Source organism: Branchiostoma lanceolatum, chromosome 16 (genome assembly GCF_035083965.1).
Source record: "Branchiostoma lanceolatum isolate klBraLanc5 chromosome 16, klBraLanc5.hap2, whole genome shotgun sequence".
NCBI lineage: Eukaryota > Metazoa > Chordata > Leptocardii > Amphioxiformes > Branchiostomatidae > Branchiostoma > Branchiostoma lanceolatum.
The window spans coordinates 12,393,903-12,414,513 of NC_089737.1; the positions used below are offsets into that span (position 1 = coordinate 12,393,903).

The 20,611-nt window shown below is 41.5% G+C and overlaps 3 protein-coding genes across 3 annotated transcripts in view; 1 reads left to right on the forward strand and 2 right to left on the reverse strand.

Annotated features, from left to right (window-relative positions):
* Positions 1-5,805: 5,805 nt before the first annotated feature.
* LOC136421463 (muscarinic acetylcholine receptor M2-like) lies at positions 5,806-7,484 on the reverse strand. Its single transcript, XM_066408789.1, has 3 exons — positions 7,442-7,484; positions 6,922-6,999; positions 5,806-6,554 (listed from the first exon to the last, which is right to left on the reverse strand). Exons 1-3 carry the CDS (start codon positions 7,482-7,484, stop codon positions 5,806-5,808), a joined length of 870 nt encoding a protein of 289 aa, XP_066264886.1.
* Positions 7,485-9,529: 2,045 nt separating this feature from the next.
* On the forward strand, positions 9,530-11,474 carry LOC136421465 (G-protein coupled receptor 84-like). The gene is made up of 2 exons (XM_066408790.1): positions 9,530-9,572; positions 10,114-11,474. Exons 1-2 carry the CDS (start codon positions 9,530-9,532, stop codon positions 11,472-11,474), a joined length of 1,404 nt encoding a protein of 467 aa, XP_066264887.1.
* A 1,161-nt stretch (positions 11,475-12,635) lies between these two features.
* Positions 12,636-20,611, reverse strand: part of LOC136421554 (protein O-mannosyl-transferase TMTC3-like) — a 48,485-nt gene continuing 40,509 nt past the window's right edge. Inside the window, exons 12-18 of the mRNA XM_066408900.1 lie at positions 20,214-20,283; positions 19,746-19,904; positions 18,572-18,727; positions 18,195-18,281; positions 17,771-17,965; positions 16,439-16,624; positions 12,636-15,826 (exon numbers count right to left, since the gene is read on the reverse strand). Coding sequence (XP_066264997.1) covers positions 15,215-15,826; positions 16,439-16,624; positions 17,771-17,965; positions 18,195-18,281; positions 18,572-18,727; positions 19,746-19,904; positions 20,214-20,283 — 1,465 coding nt within the window. The 3' untranslated portion in view covers positions 12,636-15,214. The remainder of the gene's footprint in view (positions 15,827-16,438; positions 16,625-17,770; positions 17,966-18,194; positions 18,282-18,571; positions 18,728-19,745; positions 19,905-20,213; positions 20,284-20,611) is intronic.

The window sequence follows — 20,611 nt, forward strand, 5'->3', positions numbered from 1 at the left end:
GATGCTGAAACAGAAACTAAGATAGAATCACAGTTTATGTGCAACAAACAAGCAAGAAATTTTCATTCAGGCAAAACAGCCAATTGTTTTATTAGACGATTTGTATTGAATTTTACAGTGCAAGAGTTTTGATTACAATTATTGTGCGACAATTCTGAAAGATTTACGAAGTCTATTCTACACTGTGCAAAACAGTAAAATACACCAAACGAATAAATTGTTTCTGACACAATTAATTATATCTATATGAATGAATCACATTAACTGTACAACAGTTGGTGCAACGTGCAAAGTATTACAACCCTAGTCACCAAGTATTTTGAAACAGTTCTGAATGACTAATAAGTATATTATACATACAGAATATAAGAAAGCAAGGTGCATCTGATGATTCAATCGTTTCTAACAGAATTAACTATATACATATATATATATAAGTACATTTGAATCAATGAAATTTACTGTACAATAGTTGGTGCAACGAACATAGCCTTGCAAGTTTGGGCAACAGCTCTAATAGTTATATTTTGTAACAGTTCTAAATGACTTCGAAAGTGTATTCTACATACAATGTGCAAGAAAATGGAATACATTCAAAGTTGAAGAGGGTTATCAAGACTGTCTAACATTAAGGTATGACCGAAGCGATCAGGCACTATAAACGTGAAAGACATCGATTATGAAACTTCAACATCAAGAACTGTTAACCAACTTATCAACTTTTACAATGTGGAATGAAGTTTTACTCCAATGAAGTCCCAGCCGGGTCCATCAATTTTCTTTCCTTTCATTTTAGCAAATGCCAAAAGTTCCAATTTTGCAGTAATTCAAGAGCTCACAATCTCTCTTTAACAGCTCGTTATGACCATTCAATTCGTCTGGCATCAAACTGAAGTGGCTTCATACATAACCTGGTCTGCGGGCTTCTCATCACTTCTGTATTGTGAATGATTGACGTTGGCTGCATTCCTCACTTCATAGTAACGACAATCTCCCAGGTAATCAAAGGAGAGGCAAAACGCATCATGCGTCAACATGAGCCTTGGTGACACGGCTTTATTGCCTAAAAAAATTGAAATATTTGAAGACTTCGTTTTCAGTGGCTTATCTGATGTAGGTGTGACGTACTTTAAAGGTAGAGAGAAAAGGCCTTCTTGATAAGAATCTACCATTGGTAAGGCCAGCGCAACTAAATATTGTTCACATTCATTGAAGTATAGGCCACATAGTAGGTTTTATGCGTTAGCAGACAAGATTCAGTAATCAGAGATGTTTTGTGACATTTAGTCACACATTTACTTTGACATGCAATGATGCCAATTCAAGCACTGCAATAAAGGGCCGAACATGGTCAGGTACAATTGGAACATTTTGCAATACATGTATGTAACATCTGTTGACTCGATAGTAAGATATATGTAGGTAAATGTTACATTTAATGTATAATTGACAATGCCTTAATCTTATTGCATGGTGTAAAAACTTGAATCGAAGATTGTCCTGGCCAAACATCACAGTCGCAAACTGAATCGCCTTCCTTTTTGTAGCTTGATTCGTTGACTAAATGAGATTGATAGATCGTAACGGTTATTCTTAAAAGCCATCTTCCTTCATTTAAGGTTGCTTTTTGAACTACGCGTATGTTTGTATCAATTGCCTGCAGTCGTTTTCCAATACCGCTTCATCAAAAATAAGATGCCAAACATTCGTTCCTAATGTGGCCGACAGAAACTGGTTATGAAGTTGAGCATGCTGTCCCACATATGCTTGTAACCCCTGCGAATGTTTTTGTTCATTGCGCCGTAAACGATCGGGTTCAGGGCGCCGTTTAGTGAACCCAGAAGCTGGCCTACAGTAAAGGCTTCAGCTGGAACTTTACTCGAGAAAATCACCATTATCGTAATGGGCATACAACATAGCGTGTACACAGCAAACAGTGTCATCATCATTTTGGTGATCTGCCTTTCAGCAGCACTAGTAGAGGTACTGTTTTGTGAACTGTCGATTGGGACAGCGTGCTGCTGTTGTTCATTTTTGCGTGACTGATCTGACACTGGAGTGACAGTTAGGGCGATGCCTTTATCTAGCTCATTGCGGTCACTTGATAAGGATTCTTTGCCCTCTTGTTGTTGTTTACCTGAGCCTGATGCTGTAGCGACTAAGATCATAGTACCTTTCGGTTTACCTGGCTCTATGCGGATATTGCCTTTCTGGCCGTCATCTGAAGAGGAAGAGTTTTTATCCCCCACCCACTCTACACCCTCCAGCTTTCTTAAAGGCTTTGTCAAGTCGACGATTTCTGTGCTCATGGAATGGTAGGAGCTCGTGCTCATGGAACTCGAAGGTTTAGGAACACCACCTTGCCTTCGCGAGTACTGCACTGCCAAATGAGTCTGCGTAGAGGGGCCCGGTGCGATAGCTTGGACACGTTTTTTGCTCTTCCTCACGTGGTTTTGGATGAGGATGTAAAAGACGAGGGCAGCAATGTACGTTAGGATGAAATTCAAAACGACCGGTGGAATTTTTGCCAAGCGATTGTCAGAATTTCCCATCACACAGCGTTTTAGTTTCGGATCTACTATTACTTCTTCAATGGTGTACAGAGGCAAGAATGAGACAATGGGAACCAACCATGTGAGCAAGAGCATGATGACTAGAACACGTGCGGACTTCAAACGTGCACTGTAGGTACAGACTATAAAGTAACGCTGAAGAGCGATACACAACATGTGGCTTAACGATATCCCCCATAGTGCTGCACCTGCGTATGCTGCAAGCCAACACCAAGCTGCTGGAGGCTCCCAATGGGGGTGTAGGATCTGCTGGATCCAAAGCGGGGAGTACAAGGTGACGAAGAGGATATCTACACAGCTGAGGCTGGCCAGAGGCACGTTGACCAGTTTCCGCAGGGCCGGGCGTGTGCAGATGGCGAGTATGGTGAGGAGGCCGCCGACAACGGTCAACGTGATGATGACTGTGGGTCACAACGTGTAGTTTTTAACACCAAAAGATTGCAAAACAGGATATTTCATGCTTCTTTCTTCACAGACAAAGAAATCATGGTATTTTGCTGATCAGTACTTCAAGCTACCAATGTAGAGTTCAAAGGAAAAGATCCATTTGTTCCTTACATGCTATATCTTGAACAGCTTTATATTTAATTCCTCTAGTTTGCCTTGTGATTTTCCTGACGTTTTCTTTCCTATAGAAAGAAATTTGAAAAAAAAAACGAGAAAAAATGTGATACAAAGAACATAAACTTACCTCCGTTTGAGACAACGATGAAGTACTCCCCGGGAGTTGCCATGGCGACGATTGATTCTCAAGGACCTTCCACCGTCCGTCGCTGGCAAAACAACCCTGTATGACGGGTCACGAAGGGTATTGATTATGATTGCCAGTTACTTAGTATATATATATAATAATGTTTATATCTTAACTTCCGACGTACCCGTCTTCAACCTACCTGTTTTAAGGTAGTGTTTACCTGTGATTTTTAGAATGCATTTATTGTTGAATAGGAACGAGTATATTATCTTTGTAACCGATAGATTGCCTAACGTCACTAGTTTTTAAAAATAATGTGAAAAGTACGCAATTCAGCCTATGGCTGCGAGGTACTTCATATTTTCCGATCACAATGATCAAATAAAACCATTTATTAATTCATGACGCCAGGCAACAAAACAGTAGCTTTAGTAGCAACCTAAAAATCAGAAGAAAAAACACACACGATATTTTTATATATGGTATTGAATACCCGGTAATCCGCCTCATGGTATAACACACTAGATTTGTACTGTTCAGTACAATCCGCATATTCGAGTATATTCATACACTCCTCAAAATAATAGCTATGTATATCATGTATCTTCATTCCAAGCTACATAATCTTTTCTGCAAAGTGGCAAAGATTACTGTCTGTATTTTTCTCATCTGTGGCACATTCAAAATCATCTCCACATGAAATTCCAGAAAACAGTCGCTATCACCATATATTCCTTACATGGAAAGAACAGAGCAGAAGAAGATATAACCACAGATGATGAGCTACCCACCTGTCACAGTGCTGCAGACTGTCGGATCGAAACAGAATGAAAGTCTCAGGAACGCTGGAAAGAGCTGTCAGCAGAAGCGCTCCGTCGGCAAAGAGGGCGATCTTGTAGAAGACCAGAAATTATATATACTGCAGATCGAAGACTGTTTACCAATTACGAACTCATTGTCCCTACAACACAAACCACCTTGATGAACATCTCCCAAACACCGTCACCAGTCAACTGGAATGTTCTGCCAACGGAAGCCAGAGACAATCGCTCTGCATCATCCAGATGACTACAGTATGATTATGATACAGCATTGTTTGATAACGATGTATAGATGATGACTCGATCAATGGACTTTAATTTTGCTTTAGTGATACTCCCGCCTTGTCCAGGGTGCTTTTGAATAACACCTGGGATACAACTTTATAAATGCAACCCTGTCTCTTCCGTCCCTTTGTGAAAAAAAGACACGGTAGCTAGAGTCTGGGATGGATACCTGCCTTTAACATTTGACAGCAAATATTCTCTCTTGTACCTTTCTCCCAGGACCCTGGGCAATACTCCTGGACGATGACAGAGATATCCTAAGCCCCAAGTCTAAATGCCTGAATAAATCGCATTATACACTTTAAAGTGCTTTTTGAACTGAAAAAAGAATGGAGTTACTTTTGGGTGATGTATTGGCCTTTATCTTATACATTGCAGTCATAACCTTTTCGTTCCTCATCATGATAACTTGACAAAGATGCATATGATGAGCCCTTTTGTTGGTCACAACTTAGCTTTGGTTAGGAACGCACTTTCAAATGGGATGTAAAGCCGAAGGTCCCGTGTTTGAGGAGAGCCACACCACGAGCATGTTAAAGATCCGACCACACTTATCGAAAAAACCTTCCTGATATGAGTGGAACAAACCTCACAGCGAACACTGTACACAAGTGGTGCGTTGCAACTAAAAGGGGGCTTAGCTGTTATGCAAAACAACAAAAATGTTCATTTATTCAGGCATACACCAGAGTCAAATGTTTGAGACGATTTATGTTGTTTGAATAAATCAAATTTACTGTGCAAGACTTGGCACAAGGTACAAGTTTGACAACAATTTTGTAACAATCTAAATGACTTACAAAGTAAATTCCACATACAAAACAACAAGAAAGTAAAGTACATCTTACGAGACAATTTTTACTGGTACAATTGATGATATCTAAGAATATTAATGAACATTTCGATGCAAAGGTTTGCACGCGGTACAACTTTTGACCAGTATTTTATAACAACCTAATTACTTACTAAGTGTATCCTACTGTACAATGTGCAAGAAAGTAAATGAAATCCAAGGGATTTAAATATCTAACAAGACTGTCTAAAGTAAGGTATGACCAAAGCGGTCAGGTACTACAAACATGAAAGACATCGATTAGAAAAATTCAACACCAAGCTCTGTGAACCAACGTACTAACTTTTACAATGCGGAAAGAAGTTTTTCTCCAACGAAGTCCCAGCCGAGCCCATCACTTTTCTTTCCTTTCATTTTAGTAAATGCCCAAAGCTCCAATTTTGCAGTAACTCAAGATCTCACAATCTCTCTTTAACAGCTCGTTATGACCATTCTATTTAATTCTGTAACTGATAGATGTGTTATTTGTATCCAGCTATCTTCGTTCCCTTTATGTTCATTTTTGACCTACACATACGTTTATGTAGATTTCTCACATCTTAACGTTTCACCAAAATATATGATGCAAAAAATTAGTTCCTAATGAGGCCGACAGAAACTGGCTATGAACTGGAGGACACGGTCCCAGATATGCTTGTACCCCCGGCGAATGTTTTTGTTCATCATGCCGTATACGATCGGGTTCAGGGCTCCGTTTAGCGTGGCCAGTATCTGGCCTACAGTGAAGGCTTCGGCTGGAACTTTACTGGAGAAAATCACCATTATGGTAATGGGCATGCAGCATAGGGTGTACACAGCAAACAGTGTCATCATCATTTTGGTGATCTGTCTTTCAGCAGCGCTCACGGTACTGTTTTGTGAACTGTTGCCTGGTAGGACAACGTGCCGCTGTGGGTTATTCTTGCCTGCCTGATCTGACACTGTAGCGACTGTTAGTCGGATGCCTTTGACCTTGTCTGACTCAATGCGGTCGCTTGATAAGGATTCTTTGCCCTGCTGTTGTTTAGCTGTTCCTGACGCTGTCATTGTGCCCTTGGGTTTACCTGGCTCATTATGGCCATTGCCTTTTCGTTCCTCATTATTTGACAAATACTTTTTGCCCTGTTGTTGTTTACCTGTGCCGGACGCTTTAGCGATCAGGTTCATGGTGCCTTTGGGTTTATCTGGCTCTATGAAGTCATTGCCTTTCTGATCGTCTTCACTAGAGGAGGAATTTTCATCGCCCACCCACTCTACACCCTCCAGGTTTCTTAAAGGCTCTGTCACCCTGGCAGTTGTCGTGCTGGTGGAAGGGGCTGCGCCGCCACCCTCCCCTCGTGAGTACTTCACTGCCAAATGGGTGGAAGGACCCGGTGCGTTATGATTATTAGCTTGGACACGTTTCTTACTCTTCCTCACGTGGTTTTGGATGAGGATGTAAAAGGCGAGGGCTAATATGTAAGTGACGATTACGTTTAACACGACCGCGGGAATCTTTGCCCAGTTTTTGTCAGAATTTGCCATTGCGCACCGTTTCAGTTTCGGGTCCACCTTTACTTCTTCACCGACGTAAAGAGGCAAAAATGAAACGATGGGGACCAACCATGTGAGCGAGAGCACGATGACTAGGGTACGTGTGGACTTCAGACGTGTACTGTTGGTACAGACCATGAAGTAACGCTGAAGAGCGATACACAACATGTGGCTAACTGATACCCCCCACAGCACGGGAGAGGCATAGCCGATAAGCCAGCACAATGCTGCTGGAGGCTCCCAATGGGGGTATAGGATTTGCTGGATCCAAAAGGGGGTATACAAGGTGCTAAACAGGACATTTTACAGTCGATGAAGGTTAGACCTCCAAATCATAATACTAATACAGCTGCAGACAAGCTAATGAGTCGATTCGCTCCTGTTGTTAGGGTACAGGAGCTAATAAGCGCTGGGAAGAAGGAACCCAAGTGCGGGAATGTCGACAAGTAGGCCCTATATCCTGTTGGATTGTACATTCTCTCTTATATTGCCTATTTCACTCCACATTCGTACCTTGCAGACTAAAAAAGAGAGTAGCTGATGACTTTTTTTAACAAGTCAACGAGGTAGATGACAACATCAACTTCACACAGCAGTCGAGTCATGACAACATTCTCCCCTCCCCTGGCACCAAAGCCATCATAGAGAAGAATGTCAAAACTCAGTTCGAAGTACACAGAAAATTGGCAAAACATAAACTTACCTCCGTTGGTGACGACAATAATGTACTCCCCGGTAGTTGTCATGGCAACGATTGGTTCTCAGCGACTTTCGACCGTCTGTCGATTTCAGCGTTTGCAAAAGGGATGCCGTGGCGGAGCCTTGAAGTCAGGAAAACGGTTTTATTTGTTAAGAAAAGACCATCTGCGTGAAATACTTGTCATCACAGCTAACGTATATATTATATACCCTTAATTCAAACTGCATAATGTATTCTCCAAAACGAACTCTGCAAAATAACACACTATTCAAACATTTTCTTCACATGAGAAATCAGAAACCAGTGGCCTTGTCGTAATCTCTTACAGATTGAAGAAGAAGAGCTAGATAAGAAGTGATGATGACTTACCAACCTGTCGCAATGCTGAAAACTGTCGGTTCAAAAGAGAGAGAAATTCGCAGGGACGCTGGAAAGATCTGTCAGTAGAAGCGCTCCGTCGACAGAGTGGGCAATCTTGTAGGAGTCTGGATATCATATATAGTCAGATGAATGTTTACCAATTACGAACTCATTTTCCACACAACACAAACCACCTGAATAATCGTATCCCAAACAACGTTACTACTCACCAGGCATGCTGTACCACCGCACACCAGAGGTGTTCGCTAAAGAACTGTTTATTATGACAGAAGTTTAAACAGGCATTGACTCATAATGAAGTATTGATATGATGAGGCCCCAATGGATTTCGCGGTAGTTCAATATTTTTGTTTGTGAACATTTTACAAACAACAGAAGCTCCTCATCTGGCATGTCCTGTCAACGGACGTCACATTCGATTTTGACAAAAGTGTACACGGACATTGACTGACAATGAGGTATTGATGAAGACTAGGATTTTGCTTTAGTTTGATATATATGTTTTTGAACGTATCCCAAATAACAAAAGTACCTCACCTGGCATGCTCTGCTAACAAATGCCAGAGGAGTTCGCTCTCTCTCTATCATTCTTCTGGAGAGAGTTGATTATAACAACAGTGTATACGGACAATGAATGACTATTGATGAAGACTCAATGGAGTTTTATGTTGCTTTAGCTTTCCATAATTGCTAACTTGGAAAGAACAAGCAGAAGAGAAGAATACAACCACAGATGGAGACACTTGACTAGTAGTCAAGTGTCTCCTGAGGATGATAAAGAGTGAACCCTCCTGGCCACGGTTGGCAGAGCATTCCAGGTGACTAGTGATGCTGTTTGGCATATGGTCATTAAGCTGGTTTGTGCTGGGCTCAGTGAGTTTGAGATGAGGTTCATGTAATTGGCAGACATTCAGGTGGTCTGTGTTGGGATCAGTGAGTTTGTAATGAGTAATGCAGTTGGGAAACATTCATCGGCGCCATATATGGTCTCTAGACGCCGACACGATCGCTCACTGTGCCCTTAGACTTTTTTTAGACAATGAGTTCGTGATTGGCAAACATTCATCTGTCTATATCTGATATCTAGACACTGACAAGATCGCTCACTCTGCCCGCGGAGCGCTTCTGTTTGGGAGATGTTCATCAAGGTGTTTGTGTTGTAGAGACAATGAGTTCGTAACTGGCAAACAGTCTTCTACAATTTACAATTTCTGGTCTTTTACAAGATCGCCCACTTTGCCGACGGAGCGCTTCTGCTGACAGCTCTTTCCAGAGTTCCTGAGGCTTTTTCTCTGTTTCGAACCGACAGTTTGCAGGACTGTGACAGGTGGGTAGCTCATCATCTGTGGTTTTCTCTTCTTTTCTTCCGCTTCAGTCTTGCTCTTTCCATGTAAGCAACTATGGCAAGACATATGTTGTCAGATGTTTCATGTGAAGAAAATGTTTGAATGTCTTTAGCTCAATCTTTACCATGGTGTGTGATTTTACCAAATTCATTTTGCAGTGTACTTTGAATCAAAAATACTTGATGTATAATTGTCCTCATTTATGTCAAGTAGTTTATACATAAAGTTAGCCATTAAAACTGTTTTCCTGATTTCCGGACTCCACTATAGCAAACATTTTTTCTGTGTGTCGTGATACAGCGCTGTATTTTAAGCATCAGGATCGGCGGATGGTTGAAGGTCCGTGACAACCTACATTGTTGCCATGGCAACTACTTGGGAGTACATTGTCGCTGTCACCAATGGAAGTAAGTTTATGTTTCTGACTCATCTGTTTTCTTGAACCGTCGTACTTAATACTAGTATCATCAAGTTAATCAAGAGTGCCATAAAATACAGTTTGTTCAGAATGCCTGGATATTTACTATTTAACTTGTCAACTTGAAGTCAATCAATCATTCGCAGGCATCAGTGTCTGATGCATGGCGGCTGCAGACATGCATAGGGCTCGCCAGGCTGGTCTGCTCTCGGCAAAGACCCTCCAGTTGTTTCTGGTGACTCCCAGCCCCTGGAGCGTGTTGAAGATCTGGTCTTCCCATCTTCCTCTAGGGCGACCTCTAGGTCGCTTCCATGACGGGTTAGGTACCGAAGTACTGAAGTAAAATATGTAATGCCATGATTTCTTTGTCTGTATGAAAATAGTGAATTCCAATCTATTGGATCAAGTAAAACTAGATCTAGCTAAGAAGAAAACTTAAAATCTCCTGTTTAGAAGTTAATACTTATTGGTGTTAAAAACAGATTGTTATCACTGCACTGGCATTGAAAACTACACATTGTAACCCACAGTCATCATCCTGGGGACCGTTGTTGGTGGCCTCCTCACCATACTCGCCATCTGCACTCGCCCGGCCCTACGGAAACTGGTCAACGTGCCTCTGGTCAGCCTCAGCTGTGCAGATATCCTCTTCGCCACCTTATATACCCCCTTCTGGATCCAGCAAATCCTATACCCCCATTGGGAGCCCCCAGCAGCCCTGTGCTGGCTTATAGGCTATGCCTCTCCAGTGCTGTGGGGGGTATCGATAAGCCACATGTTGTGTATCGCTCTTCAGCGTTACTTCATGGTCTGTACCAACAGTACACGTCTGAAGTCCACACGTACCCTAGTCATCATGCTCTTGCTCACATGGTTGGTCCCCATTGTTTCATTTTTGCCTCTTTACGTCGGTGAAGAAGTAAAAATGGACCCGAAACTGAAACGGTGTGCGATGGGAAATTCTGACAAACTCTGGGCAAAGATTCCCGCGGCCGTTTTAAACTTCATCGTCACGTACATTGCTGCCCTCGCCGTTTACATCCTCATCCAAAACCATGTGAGGAAGAGTAAGAAACGTGTCCAAGCTAATAATCATAACACACCGGGTCCTTCAAACCATTTGGCAGTGAAGTACTCACGGGGGGAGGGTGGCGACGCAGCCCCTTCCACCAGCACGGCAACTGCCAGGGTGACAGAGCCTTTAAGAAACCTAGAGGGTGTCGAGTGTGTGGGCGATGAAAATTCCCCCTCTAGTGAAGACGGACAGAAAGGCAATGACCTCATAGAGCCTGGTAAACCCAGAGGCACCATGAACCTGGTCGCTAAAGCGTCCGGCACAGGTGAACAAGCACAGGGCAAAAAGTATTTGTCAAGTGATGAGGAACGAAAAGGCAATGGCCGCAATGAGGCAGGTAAGCCTAAGGGCACCATGATTCTGGTCGCTACATCGTCAGGCACAGCTAAACAACAGCAGGGCAAAGAATCCATATCAAGCGACCGCACTGAGTCAGACAAAGTCAAAGTCATCCCCCTAACTGTAGCTACAGTTGCGTCAGATCAGACAGGCAAGAATAACCGACAGGGGTACGTTGTCCCCCCAGGCAACAGTTCACAAAACAGTACCGTGAGTGCTGCTGAAAGGCAGATTACCAAAATGATGATGACACTGTTTGCTGTGTACACAATATGCTGTATGCCCGGTACACTGATGGTGATTTTCTCCAGTAAAGTTCCAGCCGAAGCCTTTACTGTAGGCCAGATACTGGCCGCGCTAAACGGAGCCCTGAACCCGATCGTATACGGCGCGATGAACAAAAACATTCGCCGGGGGTACAAGCATATCTGGGACCGAGTCCTTGACTTCATAACCAGTTTCTGTCGGCCTCATTAAGAAGAAAATAGGCTGGGACTTCATTGGAGTAAAAGTCTTTCCACTTTGTAATTGTTAATACATTGGTTTACAGTGCTTGATGTTGACTCAAAATCCCGATATCAAGTTTCAGTACCTGACCGCTTTGGTCATATCTTACTGTTAGACATTCTTCTTAACCTGTTTAAACCCTTTAGATGTCCCTGCACATTGTATGTAGAATACACTTTGTGAGTCATTAGAAATTCAACAAAATACTTATTGCCAAAAGTTGCCATACTCTGCATAGTAATGTTAATATATTCATAGATATTGCCAATGGTGTCGGAGACTGTTGGCTCTTTGTTATCGGATGTACTTTCAATTGCTTTCCTGTAAATTGTATGTAGAATATACTTTGTAAGTGATTTAGAATTGTTACCAAATACTTGTCAAAAGTGGTAACTCGGAAATTGTCACTTTAGATGTACTTTGCTTTCCTGTAAATTGTATGTAGAATATACTTTGTAAGTGATTTAGAATCGTTACCAAATACTTGTCAAAAGTTGTAACTATTTCACAGTTGAGTTCATTTAGTGACAGATATTATCAACATGTGTCGGAAAGAATTGTCACTTTAGATGTACTTTGCTTTCTTGTACATTGTATGTAGAATATACTTTGAAAGTCATTTAGAATTGTAAGAAAATACTTGTCAAAATGTTTTAAGCTCATTCTAAATGTATGTGAAGACGTCTAGACCATTTTGGAAGAATTTTCACTAGCTTTAAATCTAATGCTAGTATCAAACATTTTGAAAAAAAGTAGTTAAGACGACCGTCAAATTCACAAATCTCGGTGAATGGGGAAACCGTGAAAGGCTCCCAAAGGGGTTTGAAGACTGAAAAACTGGTAAACTGAAAGAATTGACCACGAAGTTCAGATCCTGGCAGATTAGTTGTTAATCCTAAGTTATGCAAGGGTCACATATTTCTAAACCGGGGCCCGGCCGGGTTGCTTCTGTGTATATCAAGAAAAATACACAAATTATGACTGATCTTTTTTTTACGTTGTGTGTGTTTCGTTGTCTTTTATATCATAATCATACTTTTGGTTCCCGCAAACTGCCCGACCGGGCCCCGGTTTGGAAACCTGACTCTGGCATTAGGGAAGACATACAGCAAAAAATGATTTACCCCAATCTCAACTTTACAATTTTATCAAATTTCTGTGAAGAAGTGTTTAAAGTTGTGCATACCGTGTCATATATTTGCAGAAGTATTGCTTTCTCATTATTCAACTGTTTCAATATTGTATATTGTTACAAACATCAAATAATCAGTCTAATTGATAGATATTAAATGTGACAACAATTTCTTACCATTGTATTTTATCATATTCTTGATAACTTTGATTTCGTCATTTTCCACAAAGCTACACACAAGGCAGGCCTCTATTCACACAAAATTATTCAAATTACCTTTAAAAAAGCCACACAAAATCCATTCTTACAATAGGAAATGACTACCAAAGGCACATATTTCTGTATTACAATCTTTGGCACATTGCACATGTACAAAAGCTTAATTCACACAAAACACATTAATTTTGATTTTACGTTTCTCTTGAGAACACCCCAATGACAACAAGATGATAAGATGAAAGTTAACGAATTCTGGTCCACCTTCACACATACAAGGAAACTACGCTGGCTGAAAAATAGTTAAATTTAGCCAATGAATAGGGAGAATAATTTGCCAGGGGAGTTTAACAAAATATAGGGTAAATGTTAGCCTCTACTAGGCTTCGTGGATTGCTGGGAAAATAGTAGAAATTGGCCAAATAGAGTGAATAGTATGCTAAGGGTAGTCAGCTACGCAGAGAAGGTCAAATCTGTGGGTCGCCTATTGACCTTCTCTCCGTAGCCGACTACCCTTAGCATACTATTCACTATATTTGGCCAATTTCGATTTTCCCAGCGGTCCGCGGAGCCTGGTAGAGGCTAGGTAAATGTTACCCATACCGCAAGCTCGCTCTTGTGGCCAATTTTTCACCCAATTTGGCCAAATCTACTATTCATACAGCCTTGGGAAAGCCTGGTGGAGGCTAGAAACTTGAGTTGAACTTGAGTTGAACATGACAGTGCGACTTTTCAAATTGTGCATTAACTTAGCCTCCATAGCAGGCCCTACCGGCCTTTCTGGGGGGTTTATAATACACTTTTTGCAGCCAGCCCGTAACCATCAGCCATCCGGCAAAATGGTTACAGTCTGGCTGATGGTTACGCCTGCTGTGGAGCCAAATTAACTTGTGATGTTTCATTCCTGCTCCTTTTCAAAGCATTTTTACTACCTTCCATGTTTTCTAAGAAGCTGAAAGAATAACTAAAATTTCTATCCTCAAAAATATAGATTTCTCAGTCTTAAAGTTTCACCTTAAATACATGTGTACTACATAGCTTTCGCACTTGTCCTAATACCTATTTTATATGACAATTTGTCATAAATTTCATTTAAAATTATTATTATTTAAAGTAAACATCTATTTAATTGATACCATTGCGAGTTGATTGCTCTTCGGCAAAGATTGTCAACATTAACTAAAATTCTCATTATTGCTTTTAAAATCTTAGTAACTAACTGTTATGTCATACACAAACACACATGTCTATATACAAACACACAGCACAAATGTGCACCCAACGAATGCTAGTACAAAGCTGATATGCGTTTTCAGAAATAAGTAAGTCAAAAGGACGTCATGATATGTTACATATATTACTTTCCATACAACACACCAAACCAACACGACAAACATTAAACTATGACAAAACACCCATCTGATTGTCAAAACACTTCACACTTGAAAACGGAAGACTTCTTTTTCTGTGACACCAAAATGTCTCTTTTAACATAAAAGCATACAATGTCATGTCCTTTGTTACATTTACCTGTGTCAGGTTTGCTTCTGAAAGTATGTTTGATATTGCTGTCCTCTAGGATATGTTTGATACCTTCTTGAATTATCACTTTCAAATTCTAGAACTTGCATAAAAGTATTCCAATGCTAGATTACATTGTGTACTTCTTTATCAGACAGTTTCAGCATAGCTAACACCTGGCTAACAAGGGCTGATTTAGAAAAAAACAGGAAGGTAAAGGTATATGAATGAAAATACATCTTAAGTGTACTTTTCAAACTGCTGTCTTACGTCTTACTTTTGTATTTTTCCTAAAACAGCCCTATATTGATCAATATTTTGAACATTTAAAAATTACTAATTTAACAACATTATTTCACTCCTGAAGTATATTGTGTCAGTTTAACCTTCAATTGATTAGTCTTGGCGTCTCCTTAGGCTTTTCAAGACATGAAGGAAGACAAAAACATGTAAGAGGACAACTTGATATGTTTGAGAAGATTTGTCACACAAAAAATGAATGATATAAATCTTGAAGACTTAAGATTTTGACAGTTTCCAAGGAACAAAACTGTTCAGTGTCTTATTCAACTGCCTGTGACAACAAATCGTCTTTTTATAAACCTCTTTGACCTGTCATTATGCATCTATATTTTGATTGCCTTAGGCACAGAAATTTAAATGCTGCCTAGAAATTGAAAACAACTTTAATCAAACTCGAGAATTCAAAAACAGACTTCTTATGATATTTTTCTATAGCTAACTACCTAATGTTGCAAAAATATACTATATTAGATAAGTTTCGATGTTGATGTGCATTTTCACTGAGTTCTAAATAGATCTTAGATTCTCGTAATGAGGTTTAACCTCTCTCTCTTTCTGCCCGTTCCTTTTCTCTCTGAAGCTGTTGTTGCTGATCCAACTTCTGCTGTTCCTTTTCCCTCTGCAGCTGTTGTTGCTGTTCCAACTGCTGTTGTTCCTTTTCCCTCTGCAGCTGTTGTTGTCGCTGTTCCAACTGTTGCTGTTCCTTTTCCCTCTGCAGCTGTTGCTGCTGTTCCAGCTGTTGCTGTTCCTTCTCCCTCTGCAGCTGTTGTTGCTGTTCCAACTTTTGCTGTTCCTTTTCCCTCTGCAGCCGTTGTTGCTGTTCCAACTTTTGCTGTTCCTTTTCCCTCTGCAGCTGTTGTTGCTGTTCCAACTGTTGCTGTTCCTTTTCCCTCTGCAGCTGTTCCAGCTGTTGCTGTTCCTTCTCCCTCTGCAGCTGTTGTTGCTGCCTCCTGGCCATCTCGGCCTGCTGTATCTTGCCCCTGATGATGTTCAAGTGGTTAAGGATGTAGTCCTCACCAGGAGCTAACTCGTGCGCCTTGGCAAGGCACTTCTCGGCGCGGTAAAGGTCCCCCTGCTCGAAGTACACCACACACAGGTTGTGGTTGGCCTGGATGTTCTTTGGTTCAGTCTCCAGTATTTTCTCAAAGCACTACAAGGAGTGAGAAAGGAAAGACTTTAATACATCTCTATTATGAAGTGAGGGGCTTGTAAAAAAATTTTTTCTTCCTTATTACACAACAGCATGAAAAAATTTGTTTGCAGCAGCACTACAAATGGTTAAAAGTTCTAAAAAGGAAAGCTGAGATATCAGTTTGCTGTAAATATGTGATGTATCAGGCCAGGTATCAGCCCCATGAGGGGGGCCTGATTTTCCCCCAATTCTATATACTGTAAATGCATTTAAGTTCGCATGGTTTTTATTTCGCGCTAAGGGGAAAATAGAGTGTTCGCTGTGGTTTTGATTTCGCGGCAGTGCATGCAAATACTGCTACAGTATTGATCAAAAATGTTTGCGTTGTTTTTAAGTTTGCGGTGAACCGCGAACATTTCTGCACTTACAGTAGTGCAATCTTGCTAAATAATATGCCTTTTTTCTTCCCCTTTGGAATTCAAAACAAAATACAGTAATTCAAGTATAAAGACAAGTACATGTAATCACTACTTTTGTTCATGAGGATGTCAGTTCTGCTGTAGATGTACTAACTTCTTCTGTACAAAGTGCATTTTTGTACCACTAATGACATTTCATTCTCCACCTCACCTTTTTGGCCCCGTCCACATCCTTGACCTTGTTCATGAGGATGTCCCCCTTGAGGATGAGCCCCTTGCTGTGATGAGGGAAGTGTAGCAGCAGCTGATCCAGGTACGGTAAGGCCTCCAGGTCCCTCCTGATCTGGGACAGCATCAGGGCCAGGTTGAACAAGGCACTGCGGAAATCTGGCTTCAACTGCGGTAGGATGGAGAAAAAACAAACCAGAATTATTCATAGAGAACTCAATTTCTGCAACTAGAAAAGATATGGAGATTACTTTTGGACGTTTTGAGTGACATCCATCACCCAATCTTAAACTGGAAGGGAGGACTTCAAGTAGTATCAGGGCCAGGTTGAACTATGCACTGCGGAAATCTGGCTTCAACTGCGGTAGGACGGAGAAAGAAGAAAGGATGAGTCCCTTGCTGTGGTGAGGGAAGTGTAGCAGGCGCTGGTTCAGGTACGTTAAGGCCTCCAGGCTTCTGCAGAATTACACCCTCCAACACTTAAACCTTCTAAATTGCTGTTTTCTTCCTTCAACTTGGTGTTTTCTTTCTGCACATTATCTCTCTCTTCCTGCATATACATATAAATTCTGAATTCCGGCTCCTGTTTCCAGAATTCTTCAGAATTCTTCAGAACTATTTGGGACTACCTCCCACATTTCAGCAGAAGGTGTACACATTTCAGCAATCTTAAACCCAAATGGCTTAATCTGGAAGGTACAAATGAAGTTAGAAATATGTAGCAACCATTGATGACCCCCTGGGGATTAGTCCAATTTTTGAATTCTGGAAAAAAGAAGCCGGAATTCGGCAGAATTCTGTAAGCTAGAGCCAGAACTCTGGGGGCTGAAGAATTCTGTCTGAATTCTGCAGAATTCTGTCTCCAGCTCCCAGAATTCTGGTTCCAGCCGCCAGAGTTCTGGCTCTAGCTCGCAGAATTCTGCAGAATTCTAGCTTCTTTTTTCCAGAATTCAAACATTGGGCTAATCCCCAGGGGCTTATCAATGGTTGCTACATATTTCTAACTTCATTTTTACCTACCAGATTGAGCCATTTGGGTTTAAGATTGCTGAAATGTGTATACCTTCTTGTTCTGTAATCTAGAAAGCCCTATCGTAGCCCTAAACTGTATACTCTGAACCCCCTTTCTCATCCCCTGACCTGTATGCTCTTCCTGAACCAGTGGTCGACTGCGGTGAAGTCCCTGTCATCCATGGACAACTTATACAAAATGTCATCTAGGTACAGGTATGCTGTGTAGGTCAATGCAACATCTAACAGTTACAGCCCTGGCCCAGTACATTCCTATATGCATAATTTGGAAACCACTTCTAACCTGTATACTCTTCCTGAACCACTGGTCGGCTGCGGTGAAGTTCTTGTCGTCCATGGACAGCATGCCCAGGTTGAAGTGCACCTTCTCGTTCTGCGGCTCCTGCTCCAGAACCTCGTACAGACGTCGGTACGCCTCCGGGCGCAGCGAGGGGTCCCCCGACTCCTGCATCATCACTGCCGAGTTGAACAGGGATTGCTGGGGAAGACAGGCAAATACCTCCTTTAGATCGCCAGGTTGAAGTACATTATGCACACCTTCCCATCTAGAAACCCCTATCATAGCCCTGAACTGTATACTATGAGCCCCCCCCCCTTCTCAGCCTTAACCAGAATGCTCTTCCCTGACTCCTGCATCATCAGTGCCGAATTGAACAGGGATTGCTGGGGAACACAACTCTACTATCTGTAAGTTCATTCCTACCCACCTTATGATGCGGGTCTAGCTGCAGGGCTCTGGACAGACACTTTAGGGCCTGGCTTCTCTCTCCTTGTTCCAGCAGCACGATACCCAACTGGAGAATCAGGGAAATATGTAGAAAAACAATTTGTTAGCCAAAGGAAAGACTACAAAGGATGCTACCTGTATGAGGAATGGTATAAAAATGTTATGATGACACAAATCTATTGTCAGGTGACATCACCATGGCCAGAAAACAGGATTTAGGAAATACAGAAAACAATACTTATAAAAATTAAGTCAACATCCCTAACCACAAGACCACCTTGCTGTGTGTTATGCTGAAGGTTGATTATACTGCATGTAGCTATTCATGACTGTACAGATACAGATTCGTGTACTCACATTATAGTGTATGTCTGGATTGTCGCTTTCCAGTTGTAGCGCCGTCTCGTACGACTGCTGTGCCTCCTTGGAGCGGTTCAGCCTCATGAGGACCTCCCCGCGGTTAATGTACGCCTGCGTGAAGTCTGGCCGCATGCTGATAGCCTGGCGGTACAGCTGGAATATCAAGAGTAAGACAAAAGTTTGAGATATGTCTCTCTCTCTCTCTATCCAATTTAAAGTCTTTTGTTCCCCATGATATGGGGGTTGGACGTGCTTGCACATGGATGGGGAAGCCCCAGAACTCCTCATCAAGTGCAAGTCTTTTTTGTAGCAAGAGTTTTTACGGCTGGATGCCCTTCCTAACGCCAACCCAAACCCTACTGCTGGGTTTAGGACATGGGAAATATGTGACTGTGTTAAGTGCCTTTCCCAAGGGCACAACGTCTGGTGCATGTCCGGACATGTCTGGGTTGCTCCACTGGAGATTGAACCTGGGTCTTATTGGTTCATAGTCGGATGCTCTGCCACTGTGCCACACAGATACCATATGTGACTGTATGAATAGGATAAAGATTTGCAGCAGGGGAGGTTACAGAGAACTCCCCATTATTACAGTAATGTACACCTGTGTACAGTCAAGACGCATACTGATGGCCTCAGATGGTACAACTGGTGAATACAGAATGATGATAAGTCTTAGATACATGTATAAATATGTCACTGTATTTACCATTCTTATGGCAGTGGTAAAAATTCAAGATCTGATATAAGAATGCAGTTCATGTGAGATTATAAACCTTAGTTCCATGTATAGGAAACGAGTAATACTATTTCGGCGATGAAGGTTAGACATCCAGGTGATAAGATATGCAAGGTAACAGTTACTCAAGCAAGGTTATTTCTTCCGTGAATAGTTTCATCAGGTTGGGAAGTCACTGAATACAAAGACTCTTTTTACACAACCAAGAGATTTATTCAACCGACGTTTCGGTGAACATCTGTCACCTTCTTCAAGGCATTTCTGACTGGTTCACATAGCAATGAAGCACAGGTGTTGCTGCTTATACATATTAATGAGATGCAAACGCAGTCAGAATTGCCTTGAAGAAGATGACAGATGGTCACCGAAACGTCGGTTGAATAAATCTCTTGGTTGTGTAAAAAGAGTTTTTTATTCAAGGTTATTTCTTACCGAGTCTGCCTCCATGAGTCTGGCGTCGTCCTCTCGGATGAGGTTGGCCAGGTTTACGTACACGCTCAGGTGACTGGGAGCGACGCGCGTGGCGTACTTCTTACCCGGGATGACAGAGGGCATCAGCGCCATTGCTTTCCTGTACGCCTCCTCTGAGTCCTGGTAGGTGACAGAAATCAACAAAAGGTTCTAAATCATACAATCTTTTCAAGTACAATGTAAAGGTTAGACAGAACAGTATTACATGACTGTATAGTATACATTCAATTATCAGAAAAAATAATTACTTGTATAAACTTAAGTTAGCCATAGAATCCTTACGCAACCCGACTTTGGTATCCGTCTGCAATACCTGCTTGCCTACTTGAACACTTGTGTATTACTATTACTGAGCTATTGAAGAATTGACGGTAGCCCAGTTTTCATCCTCCCTGTTCTTAGTGAGAACATAATATTAAAGAGACAAACCTGGAACCTCTCCAGATTCTTGTAGGCTCTCCCAACGTTCATGTGAGCCCCTATGTCGTCAGGCTGCACTCTGAGGAGGGGGCAATTCATAGTTACTAACAAGTCAATTTCAAGGAAACCCTTTTACCAAAGAGAAGAACGTTTCAAGTATCCTTAGACACTATTAAATCATTAACTTCTTTTTATGCTTAGAATAATTTCATGGCACTAAGATATCTAATTATGAGCCCTGGAAGATAAGCCCCCTAGAGGGGCTAAAGGGTATCTCAATAAACTCAATAAACTCAATCATAATCAAATATCAAAAAAAGTTAATAAAGGTGATCTTGAACCAGTTTAAGAGCTTACACAGTCTTGTCATGACACTAGAAGACAGATGCTATGTACAGTTTTTACAG

What these genes read in the sequence shown, in the direction of transcription:
- LOC136421463 (XM_066408789.1), bottom strand. Translation starts at nt 7,484, where the DNA reads ATGACAACTACCGGGGAGTACATTATTGTCGTCACCAACGGAG. An exon ending in TATTGTCGTCACCAACGGAG is followed by an intron (nt 7,000 to 7,441) that starts GTAAGTTTATGT and finishes TTTTGGATCCAG; the next exon opens with CAAATCCTATACCCCCATTG. An exon ending in CCTCTCCCGTGCTGTGGGGG is followed by an intron (nt 6,555 to 6,921) that starts GTATCAGTTAGC and finishes CCCATTTGGCAG; the next exon opens with TGAAGTACTCACGAGGGGAG.
- LOC136421465 (XM_066408790.1), top strand. Translation starts at nt 9,530, where the DNA reads ATGGCAACTACTTGGGAGTACATTGTCGCTGTCACCAATGGAA. An exon ending in TGTCGCTGTCACCAATGGAA is followed by an intron (nt 9,573 to 10,113) that starts GTAAGTTTATGT and finishes TGTAACCCACAG; the next exon opens with TCATCATCCTGGGGACCGTT.